The 24,542-nt window shown below is 38.1% G+C and overlaps 3 protein-coding genes across 7 annotated transcripts; 2 read left to right on the plus strand and 1 right to left on the minus strand.

The window, feature by feature from the left end:
- The first annotated feature begins 893 nt into the window (after positions 1–893).
- Positions 894–12,517, plus strand: LOC131785695 (molybdate-anion transporter-like). Of its 4 annotated transcripts, none has more exons than XM_066165787.1 (16): positions 894–1,026; positions 2,543–2,687; positions 2,905–2,965; positions 3,956–4,063; positions 4,573–4,691; positions 5,784–5,923; positions 6,030–6,122; positions 6,567–6,646; positions 6,933–7,003; positions 8,044–8,098; positions 8,952–9,000; positions 9,627–9,680; positions 9,953–10,020; positions 10,989–11,109; positions 11,623–11,712; positions 12,238–12,517. In XM_066165787.1, the coding sequence occupies exons 1-15, from the start codon at positions 996–998 to the stop codon at positions 11,664–11,666; spliced, it is 1,239 nt and encodes a 412-aa protein (XP_066021884.1). In that variant the 5' UTR covers positions 894–995; the 3' UTR covers positions 11,667–11,712; positions 12,238–12,517. The 4 variants fall into 4 exon arrangements, with proteins under 4 accessions (XP_066021884.1, XP_066021885.1, XP_058958611.2 ...); XM_066165788.1 differs by having other exon boundaries at positions 6,576–6,646; XM_059102628.2 differs by lacking the exon at positions 894–1,026 and adding an exon at positions 1,937–2,066.
- A 353-nt stretch (positions 12,518–12,870) lies between these two features.
- On the plus strand, positions 12,871–17,953 carry LOC131785637 (high affinity copper uptake protein 1-like). 2 transcript variants are annotated; one of them, XM_059102555.2, is made up of 4 exons: positions 12,871–13,417; positions 15,938–16,004; positions 16,475–16,634; positions 17,445–17,953. In XM_059102555.2, exons 1-4 carry the CDS (start codon positions 13,268–13,270, stop codon positions 17,794–17,796), a joined length of 729 nt encoding a protein of 242 aa, XP_058958538.2. In that variant the 5' UTR covers positions 12,871–13,267; the 3' UTR covers positions 17,797–17,953. The 2 variants fall into 2 exon arrangements, with proteins under 2 accessions (XP_058958538.2, XP_058958539.2); XM_059102556.2 differs by having other exon boundaries at positions 16,499–16,634.
- Positions 17,862–24,458, minus strand: LOC131785636 (4-trimethylaminobutyraldehyde dehydrogenase). The gene is made up of 7 exons (XM_059102554.2): positions 23,945–24,458; positions 22,809–22,964; positions 21,427–21,689; positions 20,721–20,861; positions 20,277–20,465; positions 19,785–20,014; positions 17,862–18,804 (listed from the first exon to the last, which is right to left on the minus strand). Exons 1-7 carry the CDS (start codon positions 24,318–24,320, stop codon positions 18,597–18,599), a joined length of 1,563 nt encoding a protein of 520 aa, XP_058958537.2. The 5' UTR covers positions 24,321–24,458; the 3' UTR covers positions 17,862–18,596.
- Between the last annotated feature and the right edge of the window lie 84 nt (positions 24,459–24,542).

Below are 24,542 nucleotides of genomic sequence, written 5' to 3' on the forward strand. Positions count from 1 at the left end.
AACTGACCTTCTATTCTACTTCTCTCTATGAGTATTGATAAACAGATAAACAACAACGAATCAAAGTATCTCTTTTACCTGAGAACTAAATCTTTGTCATACAGACATCATAGTCCTTTCTTAGCATTTTGAATTTATCCTGTCTTGATGACGTCAAAATTGAATTGAATTTAATCGAACGTCAGCGCAGATGTAACGCGCGTGGGATATAAACTTGTCCCCAGGACTCTTCATCCCTACCTCGGTAGCTTTGGAGGCTTATTTCTTAATTATAAAATACAAGTACAGTCGAACCTACGATCGCCCACGATCGCCCACGATCGCCCACGGGGAATGACCGCTAATACAGGTTTCACAGAATAGGAGTATTATAAAAAATAAAACCACCAAAAACGCCATATTTGCCTATATTAATGACTCAGTGTACAAAAATACCTATAACTGATTATGGATTTTTATTTAAGTAGTTGCTCTTTAAGAGACCGTTCGATACAGGTGGAGAACAATACAAACAGGCCATTAGGACTCAGCAAAGGGTGACCACGACCGCTTAATAGAGGTGACTGCTTGATAGAGCTAAAAATAACAATAATTAAGGGGAAAAAATTTCGGGACTTCGAAAATCGACCGCTTAATACGGCGTGACCGCTTAAAACGGTGTTGCTTAATACAGATTCGGCTGTGCCTGAAAAAAATTAATGTCGTAACAGTAACCTTGCAAGTGTTTTCTGGTGGCTAAACCGTTCGATCTACCAGTCGCAATTCACTTTCTGTTGAGGCACAAGAGACTTTTCAAGAGAATTTTTCAGTATCTTGGAATGATGCCCCTCTAGATGAGAACTAAAGGAAAGGAGCTGAGCTAAAGGATGTTTATATACGAAGCATCATTTTTGTTTTTGTCAGTCTTTTGTATTCTTTTATATTTACTTACGTCTTTCGCGAAACAACAGCCGGTGCAAAGTAACGATGGGCGACCATTTCGAAGATTCCAGCGCATGTACCTGATTGTTTACCTGATGGCACAAGGTGAAAAAATGTATTTTTGCGCTAATCATGCTTTGAAATATTATTCTGATAGATGACAACTGTTTATTTTTGTGAGGAGAAAGGGGCTTCAAGAGGGGAACTAATTTTCCCTTTACCTTTTCCGCGGTTGGGTAGGGTTGACTTCAAGTCATGGTCACCCGTTGTCCAGCTTCTGTAGCGATTGAAACCAAAACACGAAATTATTACCAAGTAATACGTCTACGCTAATGAATATGACAATAAATTTGCTTACTATTGATTTTTAGCAATTGTTTTGAAAGATACAACCGAAATTGAACCAGTATCGGCTATTTACTGCAATAGGGTGATCTATTACCAACAGTTTAGCAACAGGTACCCTGAGGGATGCCATAGGCAAGTAATTCGCCATTAAATTTTTTTCACAAATCTTTCAAACACATCTCTGATGCAAGTCTGATGTAATCTAATAATCTTGGGAGAAAGATCAACAAAGAAGTTTCCATATTCTATTTTTGTTGTTTTTTTTTATTTTGTTTGTTTGTTTGTTCAGTTTCACATTGAAAGGCTTTGTCACTATTCAGGAAATTAAAAGAAAAAAAAAGACAAAAAAAAAAAGAGGTCACCCCAAAACCTTTTTGTTTTTTGACTCATTATGTTCGTTGATCCAAAAGACTAGTAACACAGATTCTGCTGGTGTCATCGTTCCCGAAAATTTCTGATTATATTCGTCTACATTTACTTCAAATTCGGGAAAGTCGTTTAAACAAAATCCATTCTGGAAAGCGTTTACGACGGACTTTAAATGACGAAAAGCCTCTACTGTCAATTCATCTTAGACGCTATGGGAGACGCGATAATAGATGACCCCAAGGGCGCTAGTGCTGGGAAAGGGCTGGGAGACTGGTAACTTCAAAACAAGCATGGAGACAAATAACGACATGGCGGCTAATGGCGTGTTGCTCATCCTTACAAAGTTTCCAGAATATGAGGCAAAATTTCTGAAAAATTTGCAGACTGAGGGCCAACAAACATCTGGCCGCCACTGAAAGTGTATACTTGTATGTATGTAAACCTGTGCGTTTTACCCAGTTGTTTAGGTAGGAAATAATGTCTAGGGCGCGAACCGTGTGCATACGGACTTCCGGTCACATAGAAGTAAGCAAGAGGGTTAAAGATCAGCTGGAGGTCGTTGAGTGCGAGTAGAAAGACAAAATGGCGTGTGAGACAAAGGAATTCGATTTTAAATTTGTCGTAAATTGTACAACGAGCATAAAATGGAATTTTGCAGTTCCTTGTGGATTAAGTTAAAATGTTTGCATGTACACAGTCTGTAGCTTATGGTTTACCAGAAAATTAGACAATTTTGTATTTTAAGTATCCTATCCTCCTAACCGATCAAAAAAAATCTGATTATCGGAAAGAAATTGATCAATTATTATCAATATATGACTGTAAGCTAACTATGGGTCAAAAGTGATGCTCATTTTTAATTATTTTTTGGTTCAGTAGTCAACAATTTGAATTCTGATTTTAGGAGCTGACTGGCTGCAGGGTCCACATGTCTACGCATTATTTTCCAGTTATGGAATGACATCCAAGCAAATCAACCAGCTTTTTGTGGTAGGATTTGGTTCGTCCATGGTTTTTGGTACAGTTGTGGGCTCGTTTGCTGATAGACTGTGAGTTTGTAATTCTGGTTTACCCACATTATTCATATTTTGTCGTCTTGACACGTATAAAGAATAGTTTGTTATTATGCCTGAACTTTTCCATATCAAAACACACAAGGAAGCAAACATTATTAGCTAGTGCAGCTGTCAGTTTTTCCTGCTCTTTGAAGAGTAGGGTAAATATTGCTTGTGGAGACTTAGTGAAATTCTATATTTTCGTTTACAGAGGAAGAAAATTTAATTGTATTCTTTATGGAGTGTTGTATGGAGTGGATTGCCTGTCAAAGGTAAGGCGACATTGGCTTGGTGAAACCAATTTTATTAAGGATACTTTATTTACTTATTTGCCATAATTAGACATGATGGCGCAGTTCAGCCCAAAAGCTGGCTGAATGGAGGCCTGCATAAACAATAACAAGGCCTCAGACTACAACACTGGGAGCCATATTCCCCATTCCTGGAGAAGTAAGTGGGTTCTTATATGTCCCCTGCTAACCAGTACAGAGAAGGGGTCAGAGATGGGGTCAATGGTTTATTGTCCTAATCTGAGAAAACTAGAATAACTAGCTATTGGCAGATGTCACAGCAAAGGCAGTGCATTCCCCACAATTATTGTAAGACCCTGAGTGTTGGTTTGTCGGTTTGAAGCTTGAACTGTCAACCTCTCACACAGCAGGATAGAGAGTGGTAGAATGGCTTGGGCATTTGATGCAAATGGAAATGCTGTGGAGTTGATTTGTCAAAAAGTCTTGGTAACTTAACAGGCCAATAACCTTAATCTTAAATCTAAATCTCACAAACAGTAGTGGACCATTGGATAATTGACACAAAAACGCCAGGAAACCATCAATCATATAATCAACAAGTTTATTTGAAGGAATTATTTGATCTGAAACATACAATTAAGCAATATAATATGAAACATTCGAGTATTTACAACACCGATTATAAAAGTGGATAATAAACCGACAGTACAAGCTAAACTAATTGAAACTTACTTCTGTCACCAGTTTCCCGTTAAATTGATCATTTGGTGTAACTTTTATAAAACTGGTTAGCAAACACGTGTAAAAACTGAACTGAACTGAAACCTAATGAACTTGACATATGAAACAATTAAAAGTGTCAATTACATTGTTTGTGATCATTGTCAATCATTAATAATATTTTGTCACCGTAACAAGTATGGAGACCTTACAGTTTATTTCATTAAAGTTTATTGCACCTCACAATTATACTTATTATTAAGGGGGATTGTTATAATCTAATTTTTTCAGCATGTACCCAGTTACTGGGCGTTGTTGGTTGGTCGTGTAGCCGGTGGAATGGCGACATCCATTTTGTTTAGTGCTTTTGAATCATGGGTAGTCTGTGAACATGACAAGGTATTGTTGGGAATTTTTGTCTGAATGTAAGTCTAAATAGAATCATATTTGAAATCTTTTCGGCTGTGATTATTAAACTGTGGGTCTGTGTCCTGGTGTCTCTTTGCAAATTTAAGGAACTAATGTGAATGCACCCTATCTAATAATGAAACCAGGCCATCCTTTAATGAAAAACTTGAAACTTTCTAATAAAGGTTGAATTCACTTGATACTGATGTCCAGAGTCACTGAAGTAGGAGATTTATAAAGCTACCCAGGAGACTGGAAGATTCATCCAAGCTATCTGAGAGACTCCCAGAAAATCTAAGTGATTTGGCATATGTGGGAAAATTACACTATGCTCAAGGAAATCCTTACCCCCTCACCCCCTCACCCCCTCACCCCCTCACCCCCTCACCCCCTCACCCCTTTCAGAAAAGAAAATATTGATTGTGACTCAAAATGTAACTTTTTATTTCTTAACGAGACATATAGAGGAGTAACCTGATTTAGTATCCATTTTGTTTCAGCGAGGATTTAGTAAAGATTTGCTTAGTGACTTGTTTTCAAATACCTTTCTGGGGAACTCCTTGGTTGCCATTGTCTCAGGCCTGGTTGCTCAAGTCTTTGCGAGTCATTTTGGTTTTATGTAAGTTTATCTCAGAAGCTTAACAGTAAGTCTGTTGGACTCCAGGTCCAATGTCTGGGCTTGACATCTGAGGGGGGGGTTGTGAGGTTGTTGGGGGGGTTAGTACCTCTCTCTCCACTCAGGAGTCTAAATGGGAACCAGGAGACTATCAAGGAAGCCTGACATAACGCTGGTCTAGGGGAGGGGGAGGGTGGGGTAACCTGGATGGACTAAAGCCTCTTAACTAAGAATCAGGGACAGTAAGAATACTCCTCATTACCTCATACCACAGCTGTCTGGATAAGGTTTGGCACACTATGGCAAGTTGATTGCATACCTCACCTTTATCAAGCTGGGAGTAGCCAGAAGGGTTTCCTGTGGGGTGTGGTCAGAAAAATCAAGGTTTTTCCACCGAAAATTTGTTTGGGCTGTACTTTTTTTGAGCTTGTCCTACCTGTACTTTTATGGTCTATGTGTTTTTCCAGATTCTGGATTTTGTATCCAAATAGTCAAATGACTTAAAGATTAAGTTCTTATTGTGTTGCTGGTATTTATTATTTTTGATCAGCCTCCCTTACAAAGTTTTTATTTTGCCAGTCTTTTTATTGGTTACCAGTATATTTTCAATCAGTCTGTAATTGAAATTGCTGTACAGTGGTGTAGAACTGTAGGATTATGTGCTCTGTATTAACCTTTTACACCCTAACATCAGTGCAAATAGTCTCCATACGGTTCTCTACACATTTCCTTAGGTGCTGACAAGGAGAATTAGCTTAACGATCCAGAGCTTCTGTAGTTGTTGATCATTTCTATTATTCTCATGACCTTAATGTGTGATTCAGGCATGATATTGTAGGGAGAAATTAGATGCTAGTCACTCTTAGGGTTAAAGGGTTAAGCTTAGTATTTTCATTCTGACTGATAATTGCTGATTGTAGTTAAGCCCACATAACATTGCTTTGCTCTCTGTCATTGCTCAGTGATAAAAGTAATGGTGATGTTTTATACTGCTGTCAAGCTTCAGCAGCCACATGTACATGTATTACAATTATTGTCCTAAATCACATTAAGCTCTGAACAGTTTAATGATAAAGATATCTGTTCACATTGCAGAGCTCCATTTAGTCTGTCATTTGTACTGCTGGTCCTTACAAGTGGAATTATCTGTTGCTGTTGGACAGAAAACTATGGAAATATAAGCAGTGATACAAGGCTCTCTGTAATTTGGCAAGGAATGCAAGTTATTAGACAGGGTCAGTAAAAGAAGATGAATTTAAGATTCACTCGTATGGTTCTCTCTGTTGTATGATTTATCATTCATTTGGTTGTGAGTTGTCATCAAATCTTCTTTGTTATCAGATCCAAAAGTTTTTTGCCTCGGACTGATACAGTCTTTGTTTGAGGGATCGATGTACTCTTTTGTGTTAGAATGGACTCCAGCTCTCACTCCTGGTAAGTTATCTCATAAATATGACTAATACTTATCTGTTGGGGAGGGGGTGGGGAAAAGATTACATTTCCGAGAAAGTCTGTACTCGAGCTAAGTGGCCCACCCAGCCAGAGCTTATCTCAGTTTCCTTAGCATGAAGAGACCAGGAGTATTGCTACTCCCCCTTGGATGGAATAATAGTCCATTGCAAGGTTACCCCCCCCCCCCCAGAATTTTATCTGAATGGAGAGAGGCACTGCAAAAGTAAAGTGTTTTGCCAAAGAACACAACATGCTGATCCAACAAAGTCTTGAGACCGGTCTTCTCTAACCAGAGTCCAGTGCATTAATCATTAGGTTACTAGGTCTCCCTCTTTAGAGTTACTGTAATACAATAAAAATTAAATGATATAACACAATCACAAGATTTAAAACAGCTGTCATTTTTACTCTGTGCATTGTTTTGAGAATTTTTAGATTCAGGAGTAGGCATAAATAATGTTGACCAAGACAACATTCCACATGGATGGATATTTGCTTCTTTCATGGTAAAGTAAAGAATTAATGGATGTAACTGTTAGGAAAAATTTTATATTAGACCAATAAGAAATTTTTGTGTGATTATGAGTTGTGAAAGAGAGGAAAAAAGCACAGACTGCTCCAATACAAAAATTAAAAAATGCTCAAATTTGAAGAATTTCATCCTACCCCTAATTTTCAGTTTCTGTATCATGAATAACTTGTGTGGGATTTCATTTGGTGTGGTTAAATGAGGTGAGAATTCACACTCCAAAAATACTTTTTTTATGTAAAAAACGTTTTTTGTTGTTCTAGGTGTCTGTAATGCTTGGTTCACATGTCTTTAAGTTACTCTCTAGAGTAACTTCTGTGGAGTCATTTTTGAGGTACAGTGCACAGTAGAATTGTTTCCAGTACTACTTTTGGTTTAGCCTCTGTGCTTGAGACCCACCTCACTAAACCTATTATATAGGGGTCTGTAACCCTTTATCTCCCAGAAGTGGTAAACAGGTAACTTCTCCATATATTATCCATGAATTATACACCAAAAAGGTCATGGGAAATCTCAAACTTATCAGGTTGAAGTTATCTTGATCCAGCACCAAATTCTTCTAAATGATTCACAAGGAAATGTGTAGCAGCTTGACAGGAGAATTAACAATTGGATCTTGGTTTAGCTTGTGAGAAACCTTTATTATTACTGCTTGGCATAATTGTTTCTTGAAAGTATGAGGCCTTGAATAATGCAAGCTGGGGGGAGGCCTGCCAGGGGAAATAGGGCCAGACCCCTCTTAAACCTCTCCTTGACTCTTTCCAAATCTACCTGCAGGCAGAGAAATACTTTCCTGCAGTGTTGATAATGATGGGCTGCTTGCTAGCTACCTTTTGGTTAAGCATTACAATACTTAGGTTGAGATCCACCTCAGTAAAACTTCTATATAGGGGTCTGTAACCCTTTAACTCTCAGAAGTGGTAAAAAGGTAACTTTCCTTTTATTATTCATGAATTATCCATCAAACAGGTAACGAGAAATCTCAAACTTATCAGGTAGAAGTTATCTTGATCCAAAACCAAATTCTTCTAATTGATATACAAGGAAATGTGTAGTAGGTAGAGAGGAGAATTAATAATCAGATCTTTGGAGTTAAAAGTTTAAGATGCTAGTGACCCTTGAAGGCTGAATGTGTCAATATGATTGAAAGGTTTGAAAACTTCATAGTTTAAAGTTCAAGTAAAACAAAAAGGTGGTGAATAATTCAGCAGAGTGTGATGGAAATGAAAAAGCCTTAAGAGATGTTGTAATAAATTATTCAATAGTATGTAATACAGATGTATATGTATACCAGTTGCATTATTTCTAAGAACCAGTTTGAGGTGGACACTAGCAAGAGTTGCATGGATTAAGGTGTAACACATTTCTCCACAGACCTGTATTTGGAATGGCAGCCCTGTCGTTGATCACTCCTATAGTTTTTTCAAAGGTTTGTTTACAGTTCAGAGTAGTGTAACCTGTAAGTGGAGAACCAACCTTGATTGAAGGCAAGCTGTTAACCCTTTCACTCCCACAAGTGACCAAGACAGAATTTCTCCTTACAATATCAATACAATATCAAGCAGGCAAGTGATGAGAATAGAGAAGAATATCAATTATGGGATTATTAGTTGATCCAATACCAAATTCTCTGAACTAACATCATAAGAATTGTACGGCAGATAGTAAGGAGAATTACTAATTAGATCTTGGGAGTGAAAGGGTTAAAGAACTGTTAAGAGGTGTTGACTTTTTTGTTATCTTAAATTCCCTCCTCACTACTTACATCTACATGTAAGAGGCTCGTGAATTTATGAGTTAAATTTTATTTTTTATACCCCAAATCTTCAATATATTCAGGAAATTTTTTTAAAAGCAGGAAGGTTTAGCCCAAAAGTAATTGAGTATCAAAGATACCAAAAAAAGGCTTAAGATAGCAAAATTGCCTCGTGTGTTTTGGGACAATTGTTGATAAATGTTTGTGTAGCTGACATGTATGCTTGCTGCCAGAATAAATCTGGTTCTGTTGTCCAGCCTAACAAAATAATGTTACCTCAAATTATTCAAGTAAGTTGCAGTGATTTCTTTTATTGAAAAGTAATGTTTCTTCATGCCATGTTGAATGGTGTCTTGTTAAAATCAACACATTCTCTATGTGTTACTCTGTTACTAGAAATGAAAGGGTCCTCACTTGCCCTTGTCGTTGGGTACCTTCTTGCCTGGAGTTTATGGAAATTGTATTCTTACTTTTAATTGTATGATTTCTGTAAGATTTCAAGTTTCTTTTCATTTCCATCATGTAGAACCAATCTGTTGTTTTTGTTGGATTCTTGGTGTTTGAGTTTTGTGTTGGTAAGATATTGATGTAACTCAACTTAAAAATAAAAGAAAAATCAAGTTTTATCTCCACTCGGCTTCTGGTTTGTGGAGAAATGGTAAAATTTACAATGGATAAACTCTAACAGGCAAAAACTGAGAAGGGTACTGTACCCTACCATCAAAACCTGACCCAACTCAGTACCCCAAAAAAGTATTTCTCTCCCATAACAAGCATGCTTGTGGTGCTTTAAGCACAACAAGGATCTTGTGTTTTTCTTTTTGTTTTGTTTGTCTTGTCTTTTCTTTCTAAGCTAATCAGGAATAGGTTTTTCTTCCCCATGTTCCATAAAATGAAGAAAAACTCGTGCCGCCCTCTCGACCAATCAGATGCAGAGCTAAGTACTTAGTCCTTCGCGTCTGCTCGCGGCTGATTGCTTGAATTCACTGCGAGTTTTCATTGGCCTTTGAAATTTTTCCTTATTTTGATTGGCCATTATCATTAATTTGGTTGTGGTTTCCTTGACACTGCAAAGAAAAACAGCCCATTATTTTTAATTAGAAGGATACCACTAAGCTTGCCACAATTCATTAAAATGGCAATTTATGTATGTTTCGCTGAGCTATGATGTCATAGTTTGTTGCCTTTTTTTTTCTTGAAGGAGTCTTCTGGCCAGCTATGGGAGTGCTGAGAAGTAAATACGTCCCTGAATCAGGTAATTGTTATTTATCTTAACTTTTGGAAGCTTTTTTTTTTAATTATTTCTGAGTTTGACTTTAGAGAATCATAATTAAATAGGTAAAGCATCTTGATGGAATGATGTATGTGTTGGGAACCCGGAAGGAAAGATATTCAATAAAAATTTCGTCGGAGGGAGATATTTGGCTCAAGTAACAAACTCGATGTTAATTCTTTTCTTGACTTGTGGTGTGGAGTTTAAGAATCTTTTCCCAAAATTTGACTGTCATGTTTTTTCTTTATTTTCAGCTCGTGCTACTGTCATGAACATATTTCGTGTTCCTTTAAACCTTATTGTCATCACTCTTCTAGTTCAGGTTTGTTTGCGCGCTCTGCAATGAATCAGCTAGTTGTTTTTCAATCAACACAGATCTGCGGTTATCGACCGATTGCATTCGCATCAAGCTGTGCGCAGGTATTTTTTTAATTTAACAAAATCTAAAGACTGGATTGTTGTTTAAGGCAAATTTTCCGGCTCGCGTTGCTCAATCTACATAAATCCGAGATTATCTACCGGTTACACTAGCATCAAGCTATGTGCAGGTGGTTTTGTAGAAAGTATAGAGAGAGACTGAAATGCTGTTGACGGAAAATTTTCTAATTTGGTTCCTTAAATAGCGACCGCTTTCATCTGATCAGAGAATAGCGTAAACTGTAACCGTGACACGTGAATTCTGTGACCTCAGAGCTACTCAAATATCTCATAATTTTAAAATCCAACGGTTCAATGTGAGAGAGAGTTACGTGTGCACAGATTTAAAATTCATCATCAACTGGGTCGTTAGCGCTGCCTGACACGCTTTCTCCACTCGCGGAAAGATTTGAAACAAGTCGGGGAGAGATTCACCGGGGGTTTGGCACTCATTGTCAGTACCAGACCCCGTGTAGTCCTCTCGTCGGATCGCGTTGCTCATACTTTCCCGCGGACGAAGAAACACTCGTGCTGATGCGATGATAACAAGAGTCTGCTCGAACGATTAGAGTTAGAGTCCATGCCTTTCTCCACGTTGTGGTGGTTACCTAAATCTTTGTCTAAAGATGATCCCCTAGCAGAGAGGAAGGTTCCCTTAATAATATTGCCATTTGTGCCCCGATGTACTTGAAGCAAATACGTTATAAACGTTTTGCAAAGTGGTTTAAACGTGAAACTAAAGTCAGAGGCACGAATTTTACGGAAATAGCTGTAATGTTTGTCATATATCTAGACAGTGAGAAAAAAATATTTTTAAGGGAATTAACTTGTATTTTTTGATCATTAATCAGATGGACGGTTCTCTCTCAACAGGACTTGTACCTTCCATCGGTGTTTTTTTGTTGTGTGGTGTTCTTGTGCATCTGTTGTGCCGTGCAGCACTGGTTATATCACTTATCTTTCCGTTTTTCAACTTCTACAGATGACGTAAAAGGTGAGTCGTTGACATTAGACTGATAAAACCTCATCATTTTCACTCTTTACAGCATTGATCAAAGACGAATTGCAACCCCTTGAATATTTGAAATAAATTCCTTTACATCTAACTCGTTTCATCTCTTCCTATGTTAACATTACCGACGCTGTTTTTTTGGATAAACGACGAGAATATAAAAGAAAATGTTTGAAAAAAAGAACAAAATAAAAAAAAGTGAGAAAAGATTAACGAAAATATATCTCGAGCACAATATCAGCTAAGAAGTCCTTCTCCCTTTTACTCGAATGATAGTCACTTTTTGGAACTTAAGTGAATATGCGCAACTGGTGTCACATGTGAATGTAGTAATGGCCTAGCTTATCGTAGTCTTTGGAATCTGAAGGTTTGACGTTAGATTCTTCATGGGGACTCCGAATTTTTTCTCATTGTTCCACGTTCATAACAAGACCGAGACACATTTTTCTTTTTTAAGTAATCACGTCTTGTTAATTCATGTACTTTTCATTTCAGGAGAAGCGCATTCAGAAATTTGTGACGTCGTACGTACAGTATAGAGCTGTTACGTGACATAAGCCAAAGAGAGAGCCTATGGTTATTCTGGTAAGAAATTAAAATCTTAATTTAAATGTCGTACACATAGACTAAACAAGGTTCCTAAAGAACTTAGTGTTTAAATAACTCGACATAGATAAGAGAGGTACCGTTGTGGATGATCTTTTTGCAACAAGTTATTTTTTCTCTTAAATATAATCTAACCTCGAGATCGGAAGTTCTGAGGGTCGAATTGTCTTTGAGTCTCACATTGCGTCTTTTTGCCGTGGTCGTGACAGATGTCCACCAAATTTATTAAGAGTTTTAAATGAATACCACACGTCTTTCGCGGCTCTGCTTAAAATCAGGTGGGGATTTCAGAATGGCCATCCACCATATGGTGTACGAAATGTCTTGTAAAAATGCTGAATTCATCATATCTCTTCGATATGTAACCGTCTAGTCATCCTTCTGAAACATGTTTCCTTTAGTCAAAGTTTTTGGTTTTTTTTTCGGCTTTTATTGAAGCTTAGACGTAATGACTGGTACTTTGTTTTGATGAATAACAGGAACGAATGTCCATTTCCCTTTCAGGAATACCTGAAGTTGTCTTCCTAAGGGTCAAAAGAAGGATAATCAACTTTTTCTCATCCGGACTGATTAAATTTTTTCATGTAGTTGTCAAAATATTACGAATCAGTCCGTGACTCATTTGGAACCGATTCGGTTATTAAAATTAAAAAAAAGTTATGAATTGTCTTTGGGTATCGCATTGTTTTTTTGCCGTGGTCGTGACAGATGTCCACCAAATTTCTTAAGAGTTCTAAACAAATAGTACACATCTTTCGCGGCTGTGCTTAAAATCAGCTGGGATTTCAGAATGGCCATCCACCATGTGGTGTACGAAATGTGTTGTAAAAATGCTGAATTCATCATATCTCTTCAATATGGAACCGTTTAGTCATCCTTCTGAAACATGTTTCCTTTACTCAACGTTTTCCGTTTTTTTTTTTTTTTTTTCGGCTTTTATTGAAGCTCGGACATAATGACTGGTACTTTGTTTTTATGAATAACAGGAACAAATCTTCATTTTCCTTTCAGGAATACCTGAAGGTGTCCTCCTAAGGGTCAAAAGAAGGATAATGTACTTTCTCTCATCCGAAGTTTTTTATGTAGTTGTTAAAATATTACAAATCATTCCGTGACTCTGTTTCATTTGGAACCGATTTTCCAATTAAAATTTTTAAAAAAAGTTTTTCATTGAAGAACGTGAATCTGCATAAGTTGAAGGTTATATTGCACGTGAATAGATTCACGCAAGAAAGCTGAAGAGGAGGTCAATTATAGAAACCCACTGTAGTGGTTCGTGTTGGTCTAGTAAACATGCCGGAGGAACAACTTGAAGCCATTGTTTCATAAGTGCATCGAACCAATCAGATGACAGAAATGAAGTAGTCTATTTGTATGCGAATATATGACGCACTTGAGAAAATTAAGGAGGTTCATAACATATAATCATAAGAGCTTTTTACTGCGAAGCATTTATTCATAAGCTGCTCAGTCTCCGATGAATATTGTCTACTTGTGATACATTAGCGCTCTTCTGACGATTTCGAAATTCAAAATGTCTCACGGCGGTCATTCGCACGGTGGGGACGGAATGCACGGCGGTGAACGTCCAATGCTGACAACACACGCGTCTACCGCAGCCATGGATCATCACGGAGGAAGCTCAAACCACGGTGATCATAGCGGGGAAATGGCCGGGCATGTGGTAAGGAGTTATCAACGGCTAGCTTTTACTTCATATTGTTAAACTACTTTCTTAAAAATTTTCTCAAACAATTTCAATTTGATAAGCCAGGCCCTCCGAGAAAGAGCCTTACTGAAAATAATGAGGCCACTGCTATGTTTGCGCTTTTCATATAATGTCTAAATTGCTATATAATACGGAGATTCTCGGTTTCGTGAGCACTGAAGAGAAAATAGACTTCACGCGGTTGAAGGAACTATTTCAAAGAAGGTTATCACAGTTTCATCACAAGATCTAAATAGCAGTTACTTTATTCCGGCTGCTCCTTTTGGACTTATTCCGGAACGCACAATCACAAGTTAGTTTCATGCGTAATTTCTTTACTTCATTTCTATTGGGAATATTTCCACACGCTAGCATGGACATAATAAAGTGATCGTTACCTCTGCGACCACTTCTTTCATTTCTAAGTTAGAGGTTTGTCTTTAACCGACCCTTGTTAAAGTCCTGCTGCTCTGAAATGGCGCATAAAAAAAGCTTCCTACTTCTCTGAAAGTACAAATACCAGAAAAGCAGTTGGGACGCGAAAAGAGAGGTCGATATCAGGAAAGTTTAGTATGCGAGAAAGAGGAAGCGTATATCAAAATCAGGGTAAAAAATAAAGCTCTCGTATCAAGTATGGCTGTTTTATATTACTATTTTTGTGCACGCTTATATAGAACAAAGTTGTTTGGTTAGCTGCCATGCTTAAGCTTTTGTTTAAAGGGTTTTTTTTTCTTGTTTAATAGCCCATTCCTCCGTTTACAGTGTTTTAAGTATATTACTAATGACTTGATAACCTTGCAGTAGAAAACATACTTTTTTTTAAATAGATCAAGGAAAGGATCCTCAAATCAATCCACTTTGTTTAACAATGGTTAAGTTTTCTGACAAGAGAATTTCGAAAGTTAACAAGGCCACTCGTTTGCCAAAGTATTTTGTCGAAAACAATATGCGAATGAAGACCTCGTTGGTCTACAAAGGCAAAAAGATAATTAAGACGTAAAAGCCAATATGAATGCCTTTCGTGTAAATTGTAAATGAACAAATAACATTTAATCAGAACAAGATCAGGCTTGTTAAAAAAACAAAGACTTGAATGAGCTATTCGACGCAAAGTGTGAAGACACAAACCATTGTTTCTGAGGGTTTGTGAGAGAGGTACGTTGATAATTGCAGCGCGATTCTGACATAGCTAATCTACAAAGATTTTAATTCCAAATATTGGTGATTGTTTGTTTGTTAAAAATATATATCGCCCACGAAACCGGAACAACGCAATATATTTTTAAAAATAGGCACGTACTTGCGATAGAAACTTTACTTTGTTTTGTTTGTGGCGGTCATCTGGTCAGTCTGATACGTGCTTCAATGGATGACCTAGCTCGGTTAAACAATCCCCCGGGGCATCGATATTTAAATTAGTTACGCATTCAATAACTGAGCAGTTATTATGTAGGAAGCAATAATGAGCAGAAGCGCAAAAATCTTCCGTTATTACGAACATAATCAACCAGTTTAATTAGAATGGTTCTGTTCTCTTTAGTAGTTTTGTTTGAAATGCACCATGGAGCTGCACTGGAAATATGGAAAAGTTGTTAGAGGTGTATATCAAGGTGCTTTCCCAGCTCGATACTTGGCAAGTCGGTTCTTATTCAGAACTATGAAATTCCAAAAAACTTCCTAATTTCTCCCTGCTCTTTTTGTTTCCTTTTCTTGTTTGTTTGTTTTCCGATGGTACTTTGGTGTGACGTACTATTTACAAAACTGATTTTGGCGACCGTAAAAAAAAAAAAACATTTTTTTCTTGTTGTTTTCCCACTTCTAGACAGGAATGCAATCTGTCGGACACTTTGTGGTGTATAAAGCTTCACTCTTTTCCTGTCTTGGTTTCCTCTCGAACCGATCACACTAAAGTGTTGAGTCAGATCCACTCAGTTTTGACACACAAAACGTTTTTTTCCGTCACTCTACAAACACTTGATCATTAAGGCATCACAGTGTTGAGAGGGCTTGAAATTGGGAGGCTGGACAAGACACTTTGAGCTATAGTTATTTATACATGCTCAGCTGAACTATACACCCATTTCGATTGGTTATTACTCATGATCTACTAAAGGACAGTCCCATAGATGACGTCAGCATTAAAAACCTTTTGCTTTTTCATCATATAAAACAAATAGTTTTCATTTTAATGCCGAGCGTCTGTTCAGTAATAGACAAAAGTAGTCCAAATATGGTAAGAACACCAGTGGCCCACTTGGCTGAACTTCACGTACCACTGTTTTGTTCTCACCACATTTTGACGCCATCTGTGATCTGGACCGATGTTTATTTTCTGTTCACCCCAATCTTGTTTCTTATATTCCCTCTCCCTATGACAAAGGTCAATCAAGCCACGAAAACAAGTCACATATTTCAATTCCAACGTCCACTCTGGTAGACAGTTGGCATTTAATTGTCTTAGAATATTTCAAGTATAAGTTTTGCTTCCATTTTAAGATGATGTTCCATCTCAGGAGAGACCTCAGTGTCTTGTTTGAACATTGGGAAATCACTTCAACGAAAGGTAAGTATATTGATAAGCAATGAAACGATTGTGAAAGTGATAAATCTACGATAGAGTTTCTAGGTCGATATCACTCTTAATACACCAACAACATGATCTCGGTGCAAACGGGATGATATATACTTCAGATTATTCCAATGTTCCTAAGCTTCCGAGTTAAAATGAAAGCTTGAATAAAACTTAAGAAATACTTGAGGGAATTGCTGCGTAAAGTAGAAAAACGAATGTGAAGACATCAAATTCTCTACTGGATCCTAAGATGAGCATGTTCAAGTTCTGTTAATGTTATATTTCCACTCGTCACTGATGGCATATGCGCTCAACTCATGGACAAAAAGCTTTATTTTGGTGGCCTTATAACTGAAATCCACAAAAGTAAAGAGGGTAGTTGTACATTACGCAGGCCTTCGTTCTAACAAGGCGATGGACCAGTGCTTACACTCCCCATTTCTTTCCCTTCCCAATTACAGTGTTGATTGGCTCATGTGTTGCAGTATTGTTCTTGGCTGTACTCTATGAAGGCCTAAAAATCTTCAGAACAAGGCTGATGAATACACATAGCAGAGATGCGAGGGAAAGCAGTCGTGGAAAAGACATCACATACTGTGGGAAAACTCGACGGGGTTGCAGGTGAGACGGTGATTTGCTGGTGTGGATTTGTATTTCGTGCCGATTGGATTTTCATCACAAGGTTGGGGGAGGGGGGAATAAAGAATGCACAATAATTGCCCCCGCAGGGTTTTTGGCCCCAGAGGGCCAAAAACCCGAGGAGGCACCTTAAGACTCCCCGTGTAATATAGAGGAAGACTGGAGAAGAGAGAATGTGGGTATTTTCGGTAGATCATAACCAGAAAAAATCTCGATTTGATCGCTTGCACGGCCGCAAGGTATCAACGTTTTTCCCGCAAATGGTCATGGGCTGCCAGTAAAAAGACACGCGCGCGAGGACTTTTAGGATCGGCGTCTTTGACACGAGATTTGTCCTAGTATAGAGGAAGACTGGAGAAGAGAGAATGTAGGCGCTCTTAAGGTATAATTTTGTGTCTAGTAACTATATAATAATCAATTGTTCTTCAATGCTGTCTATAAATTGTTCTCCAATGCCACCTATAACATTCCAATGTTAAAACTCACCCAAGTCCCTACATTCTGCTTCTTCTTGATCATGAAGAACAAACAAATCCTAAGTTAAACCACACAGCAAAAAAAAAAAAAAAACCCAAGCACTTTGCAAAACTACATTTTGTACACTTGTAGTATTTTGAGATGCAAAATTACTAACACCAAAGTACTGAGCCGCAATTCCGTAACAGCATAACAGAAAAATTACACAACTGTAAACAACAAGCCCAACTAAAAAAAAAAAAGAAAATGGTACTGTAGGGCGGGGGCAGCTCTAGTGAGAACTATAACTAGTACTAAATTTTCTGTCGTTATTAGACAGAACATGTGCACATGCCATAATTTGGTGCAAACCATAATGCACGTCGTGCAAGTAGTGCTGGGATACCTCCTCATGCTGGTAGTTATGACGTTTCAAGTGTACCTTGGGGTTGCTGTCATAGTCGGAGCAGGCCTGGGCTACTTTCTGTTCGCAGGATTCGCTCCTGAGAACAATCCCAAGGAAACAGAGTCTTCTGCAAATTCCGGACATGGGAGTCCCGCCATGGTGGTAAAAGTGACCGATTTAGACGAGATAAGGAGTCAACAGTCTATGGAAAACCTAAGTTTTAATAATTTGGCCATTAAAAATAGGGCGTTTGATGGCGGAAATATTGAAGGTGAAAAGTAATTTTTTGACAAAGTCTGAGAACAGTCAGAATTTGTGCTTTGGAAATTCATTAAACTGAGAAGACCTTGATAGTATATAAATTTTTAATTACTCAGACAAACAGAATTAATATAATTATTTTTCAGAAACAAGAAAAACCGGAATAGACTCATGTTCTGTATGCGTAACATAATATCATTAAATTGGAAAAAAAGGTCGAAAACAGCTTGCTCAATAAATCAAAACAGAGCTTTATTTTGTATAATTTCGAAGTAAAATAACTTATTAATTGACATCCGTATATCATTTTCTTGATCTGCAAGTATTAACAGTTGCCGGGTTACAAACTTAAGTAGCCATAGCCAGATCATTAAGAGTATTTAGTTATAAATTGTTCCTCTCCCACTCCACATGCCTCACCGGAGGGAGTTAGTTCGTCCTATGACTTTCCATAAAACTTCAGTCAGAGGGTGCTGTTCTGGAATGTTGATTTAACACCAAATTCTTTTGAATAATTAACAAGATAATTGTGTAGTGGTTACAAGGGAGAATTATCTTTACCACGGAAGTGAAAGGATTCTTTTTTGTGTTTCCATCGTAGGGGAGTATGCATTAATAATTTTTTCAACTGTGAATGAAATCCTGACGTCTGCAAATTCACATGGCTTTGAATTAGAATTTTCATTTTTCCCCTTTTGACTTGGTTCCTCTTTTAGAGAAATGCTTAAAACAGTATTTGGGTAGTATTTGGAATTTCCACCCGCAGTCAAGCTATCGTGCAACTCAACTGTTCAACGACTCTGGCGGATGCCCTGATTTGGTTAAAACGGCGACTCCACATCCCCCATTTCTACGTAAACTGACTTAACTTGCGTGTAATATTCAATGGTGTCTTCACCCAGTTCGCGACCCACGCCAGACTTCTTGTATCCACCAAAAGGAACCTCGACCGGTGTTAAATTGTAATTATTGATCCAACAGGATCCTGCTTGAAGATTAGCAATAACACGATGAGCTCGATTGAGATCTCTGCAAAAAGATATGAAGGATTTCGTTTGAGAGCACACGCAAAGTTTCGTGTCCACGTAATTTTACATGCAAAGTTTTGAATGGTTGCTCTGGAACGGGATGAAATCTGGCATTTCGTTTCTCTCTCTCGGTAGTCCGTTTTGAGCTTAATCAGTAATTTAAGTTTATAGGCATAGAGTAAACATTGATAAATTAAGGCGATGTAGATGGCCCGTGCAGCTGGAAGATTTGTGGGAGTCTAACCCCTGTACTCCCAGAAAGGATTAACATGAAACGTCTCCCTATAATGTCAAGACATTAACCAATAAACAGGTAATGAGAATATTCAAACTCATCCGGTAGAAGCTGCTATCTTGATTTAGCAACAAGTTCTCATAACTAATTTACAAGGGAATGTTGAACAACTGGAGGGGAGAATTGACAATCAGATCTTAGGAGTTAAAGGGTTGATGCGCCATCACCACAAAAGCGACCAGAAATTCTATTAGGGGAATGGAGAAAGGAAAATTTGTATCTCCCCTGGATGCTTCACAGTTGGTTTTCGCCGCTCCACCGCCTCCATTTTAATAGAACCATAAAACCATCTGCTACACAAGTTGATTTATAAGAAGTGAGGAAAGGGTGTGGGAGTAACTCTTTGCCAATTAGCCGTTGGCTGGCGCTACGACGATGGCATTTCCTCATCCACAAGGAAGTTTCGAGGAGGTCTCGAGCAAAGCGAGCTGGCGCGAGTGTTACAAGGGTTTAGCACTAATAATGAGGGGCCCTCAATGTAAGCTTTGCTTTGTTGCTAAGCGCTGGTACAGCTGGCAAAAAAAAAAAATGAAGGTTATAGGCGTAGACTCTGACACAGGGGCCACACATACAACCACTGAGGTTATGAAATGAGAATGAATGGGTCCTCAACCCCACTGATCAAATGACTAACTACTTCCCCATTGTATCGTCTCTCAGACACAACCCCTCAAATGCACTCTTACTTTGTAAAAACTCCTGCAGCCAAACCAAAGTCAGTGTTGTTTGCTCTCTTAACAGCTTCTTCTTCAGTGTCAAATGGCAGCACTGTCATAACAGGGCCAAATATCTCCTCCTTAATAACTGTCATATCGTCTGAACAGTCAGTCATCACACATGGTGACATGTAAAACCCATTGGCCAATCTGGGTTCCTCCAGTTTCAGGCGTTCACCTCCACAGAGAATTTTGGCGCCCTAAAAATTGACTATGCTTTATTGTTAGTTTTTGTGTTTTAAAGACCTGTCATAGTTTACAGAGTAAATAGACTTCCACACTGAGAAACCAGAATTTCTTCCTCACTTTGCCAATTAGCCATAGCTTTGGCAAGCATTTCATTTGCTATTGGAAATATTATAGTATACCAGAGGAATTATTTAGGAGTTATTTGAAGTTTTTTTTCTTTTCCAAAGTCTTTTAAAATCAATGTACCCTAAGCTATTCATAAGATGGTCTCACCTCTTTCTTTCCTAATTCCACATAATCAAGAACTTTGTGAAGATGTTCCTCAGAGATCAATGCTCCCATCTGAGTGTCAGGGTTCATGGGGTCACCTACTCTGATTTTTTTAGTGCGCTCCACAACTCGGCTCAGAAATTCATCCATGATGCTCCTTTCAACAAATACCCGAGTTCCATTGGAACAAACCTGTTGAAACAAACAAATACATTAGTAAAACATACATAAGTAACTACACAAAAATTTTAAAAATAATTCCTTACTAGACAGTGCTTTGAGAATCATGTGTGGTATATCAATAAATACCATTTACATTATATTGCAAACAGATGCACCTTGCAGACCCCTTTGCCTCGTGAACTAATAACAGAACACTAGTTGTGTTCATGGAAAATAGTATTTTTGTAAAAATAATGAAAAAATTGAAAAAATTTAGTTTTATACCTCTCCTTGTGTAAGGAAGTTAGCCATCATTGCTCCCTTAACAGCATTTTCAAGGTCAGAGTCAGCAAAGACGAGAAGGGGAGACTTGCCTCCCAGCTCAAGAGTGACATGTTTGACACCAGCTGATGCATCTGCCATGATCTGCAGAAAAAGTACAAATACATGTAGAGTGTAGATACAGTACAAACAAAAACCATATGAAATCAGACCTAGAAATGGGTTTACTCAAAGAGAATAATCAGGTGGGAGGTGCAAGGGGGGCTTTTTCAAGTACATACCATGTTCAAGACCTCTGGTGGATAAAATCCCAACAAACATTGTGTATTACACAGTATCACTCTCAGGAATCACATTTTACCACACTGTCCTTGACATAGACACATTTTTTGCCCCATTGTGCTTCATGAAACCTCACAAAAAGACCTAGTCAAACCTTAAATACTTTATTAGACCTACAAGAAGTTGAAAAACTCTTGACAAAAGCCTCTAAAGCTTATTTTCCTCACCTTAGAAATAATGTTCAAAGAAAAGGGATTGGTGAGTCTCCATCAAAACCTATCAACCTAGAAATTCTGGCAAACATTTTCAACCAGCTAAGAAAAGAAAATCCCACTCAATTTCAACCCATACTATAAAAGGACATATAAATTGACTGTTTCCTATATTTGATTACTCATCTGTTAGCTATTTCTTTCACAAAGATTACCTTTTGTCCAGTGGGTACAGATCCAGTAAAGGAAATTTTTGCAACATCAGGATGTGATGTTAGCAAATGGCCTGTCACTCCTTCTCCCTGAATAACATTCAAACCACCATTAGGAAGCCCTGCTTCAGTGAAAATCTCAGCAATAAGAACAGCAGTCTGGGGTGTGAATGGGGATGGCTTGAACACAATTGTGTTTCCACAAGCTAGGGCAGGAGTAGATTTCCAAACACAGATTTGGAATGGGTAATTCCAAGCACCAATTCCTGAAAATGCAAGAGACAGTAGATGTTAGTTTATAAACACCTAACACGTAAAACTATTTACGATTCTTTGTAATTTAACACATGTACAGTATTGTGAAAAAACAATAGTATAATGATTAGCTTTAAAGAGACTCTGGTCTATAAGGATCATGTTCAAGCCCTGCTGGAGTCATTTAACCTGTTGTGTTCTGAGGTAAGATAGATGTTGCACTGACACCCACCACTGTGGTGTATAAATAACTACACAGCCGAGTGAATCCACAACAAATTTTGGTGGCTGTGATAACGAATATCATTGTCGATAGGAGTGCAGATCATGCTAAACTACTGTCAACTTGCTTTTTACTATAAAATTGACAATGACCAAAATTTGTTAGGGACTCCCTTGGCTGCACCTCGTGAGTCCACAACATTTTGACCAATGTGATGATGATTATCGTTGTTGATTAGAGTACAGACCATGCTAAACTACTGTCACTTCATTTTTTTACCATAAAATCAACCTTCAATAAAAACACTTTTTCATTGCATGACACATTGAAGTGAGCTGTGTTGTCTGTACTCTTCTTGACAACGGAAAATTGGCCAATCAGATCATGGCATTACTGTCAATTGTAATAAAATACTTGGGGGATTACTGGGGGTTACTGATCACTAAGGGATTCTTGAGGAATTAATTATCATAGACTAGCATCTGATTTAGGTGCAGTTTATGTAGAAACTTATCAATTCATTATTTTCATGTTAAGGTAAACAGGGATAAGCTGACAGTAACTTGCTCATTAAGCTCTTATAATTCCTGTACTGGAAGTACTTTTGAAAGGTATCATATGGAGAAAAATTACATTTATCAAACAAATAAAGGTACCAAAAGCTTTAACATAAAATCTGGATATCTTTCTAAAACATCCATGGCTAGGCTTCCCAAATGGTTGCATTTTTGAGTAAATGAAAAGGCTATAATTCTTATGCTACAATATTTGGTTACAACATATCATTGTTGCATTACAAATATCTTAGGCCAAAAGTCCACACCATGATCATACTAAATATTACTGAGCAAGACAACTACTTATCTTGTTTTCAACCAAATTATTCAGTTTTCTGTGCATCACTTACCTCCTACCACTCCTAGAGGTTCTCGCCTTGTGTAAGAAAAAGATCCATTAGGAAGCTGAATGTGCTTGCCACTAATGGTTGGAGCGAGACCAGCATAATAATCTGTGACATCTGCACAGCCTTCAATATCCCACACTGCTTCATGAAATGGCTTTCCTATTTAATCAAAATTAAGAAGTAACCCACCAGGGTCCAGTTGTTCAGAGGGGGAATAGCACTATCCAATAGATAAATCATGATATAGTGGATAAGTGTTTGCAAAAACATACTGGAAATAAATATGAAAGCTATCTTTGCAGTAATGAACACTACCTAAGTAGAAGTGATTCAGGTCTGTGCAGGATTTGAACCCTGACCTCTGCAATACCAGTACTATGGTCTACCAACTGAGCTAACAAGTCAACTGAGAGCTGGTCATTATGTTGGTTCAAAATAAACCCCTGAAGTGATGACTAAATGACTGTGAGTATGGTGCTGGGTTATCCACCAGAAAGTGATTTACCCAGCTGATAGCATTATCCACCCTTTGAACCACCAGGGCCAGCATTACAAAACCCAGTTGAGCGACAAGAATAATGTGGGTGGTACCATGCTGGGAGACTATAGGTTACCATGCTGATCAGTCATTGACTGCTAATAAGTATGTGATCTTCAAGTTTGTGTCCACAACCACTTATAACAGCCATTTTTGATTACATGTCAAGAGTAATTCAGAATTGCTTTGGTTTTGCTATACTTTGCTATCTGATTGGTGCAGCAAAGCTTTGCCACATATTGAACTAATCAGCTTCAAAATTAAAACAAAAAGCAAAAATCGTGATGAAATTCAACAGAGTATTATAACACAAGAGGGCTTACTTATCTGAGGTATATTGATTCCAAGAGTAAAACTTTTTATGAGTAATGGTGGAACAAAAATGTGATGCTAGACAGGTGTGGCAAATAAGCTCACATGTAGGCCTACTAACCACTGAAGAAAAGAGAGGTTTTATGGGTGGAGGGAGTAATTATCTTGTCCACAAAACTATCAAGACTCACCCATATTCCTGAGGGCGAATATTGTGAAATAAATAACCTCCAAAAAAACCCGACAACAGGAGTTTGTAACTAAATATTAACCGATTCAATCATCCTACCGGTGTCCATGACCTCAACTGTGGCTAAGTCTTTGACTCTACTCCGGATAATCTTGGCCGCTTCACGTAAGATTTTCCCCCTCTCCATCCCTGACATTTTGGACCATGAACTGAAAGCCTCTTTCGCTGAGCTCACTGCACTATCTACTTCCTGTTTTCCTGAACCTTGTGTCTGACAGATAATTTTCCCAGTAGCTGGCTCAGTGACATAGATATCGCCTTCTTCTTCCCCGCTAACTGGATTGATCCGATGCCCATTGATGTAATTCAGCGGCTGGCAAGGTTGCCCAACATTGCTCGATAGATTACGGAGAGAGCTTAGGAAAGGATAACGTCCATTTCGCAGAAGAGGGGTTCGAGAAACTTGTGATATCATGCCTTTTTCGCAAAATGTACGTTCTTCGATCCAAGTTATTCAGAAGTACAGCGATCTTTCGATGTAACGTTGTACGAACTGACTAGAAATTTGCTAAGCCACGAGAACTAGTGCAAGTCCTTCGCGAGGATGGTCTTATCTCCGTCACGAAAGCACGTCACAGTTAGTCACGCTCATATCAAAGAAAAAAGGTAACGAGCCCAAAATTATCATGTAATGCAA

The sequence above is a fragment of the Pocillopora verrucosa genome, chromosome 4, assembly GCF_036669915.1.
Source record: "Pocillopora verrucosa isolate sample1 chromosome 4, ASM3666991v2, whole genome shotgun sequence".
Lineage (NCBI taxonomy): Eukaryota > Metazoa > Cnidaria > Anthozoa > Scleractinia > Pocilloporidae > Pocillopora > Pocillopora verrucosa.

Bases quoted from the DNA above. Each gene is read 5' to 3' on its own strand.
- LOC131785695 (XM_066165787.1), top strand. From the start codon at position 996: ATGTACCTGATTGTTTACCTGATGGCACAAG. The intron at 6,647-6,932 runs GTAAAGTAAAGA...TTGTTGTTCTAG, and splicing joins GGATATTTGCTTCTTTCATG to GTGTCTGTAATGCTTGGTTC. The intron at 10,021-10,988 runs GTTTGTTTGCGC...CTCTCTCAACAG, and splicing joins TCATCACTCTTCTAGTTCAG to GACTTGTACCTTCCATCGGT.
- LOC131785637 (XM_059102555.2), top strand. From the start codon at position 13,268: ATGTCTCACGGCGGTCATTCGCACGGTGGGGACGGAATGCACGGCGGT. The intron at 13,418-15,937 runs GTAAGGAGTTAT...TTCCATTTTAAG, and splicing joins GGGAAATGGCCGGGCATGTG to ATGATGTTCCATCTCAGGAG. The intron at 16,005-16,474 runs GTAAGTATATTG...TCCCAATTACAG, and splicing joins GGAAATCACTTCAACGAAAG to TGTTGATTGGCTCATGTGTT.
- LOC131785636 (XM_059102554.2), bottom strand. From the start codon at position 24,320: ATGATATCACAAGTTTCTCGAACCCCTCTTCTGCGAAATGGACGTTAT. The intron at 20,862-21,426 runs GTAATCTTTGTG...CTTTTTCTGCAG, and splicing joins CTGTACCCACTGGACAAAAG to ATCATGGCAGATGCATCAGC. The intron at 20,466-20,720 runs GTATAAAACTAA...TTGTTTCAACAG, and splicing joins ACTTCCTTACACAAGGAGAG to GTTTGTTCCAATGGAACTCG.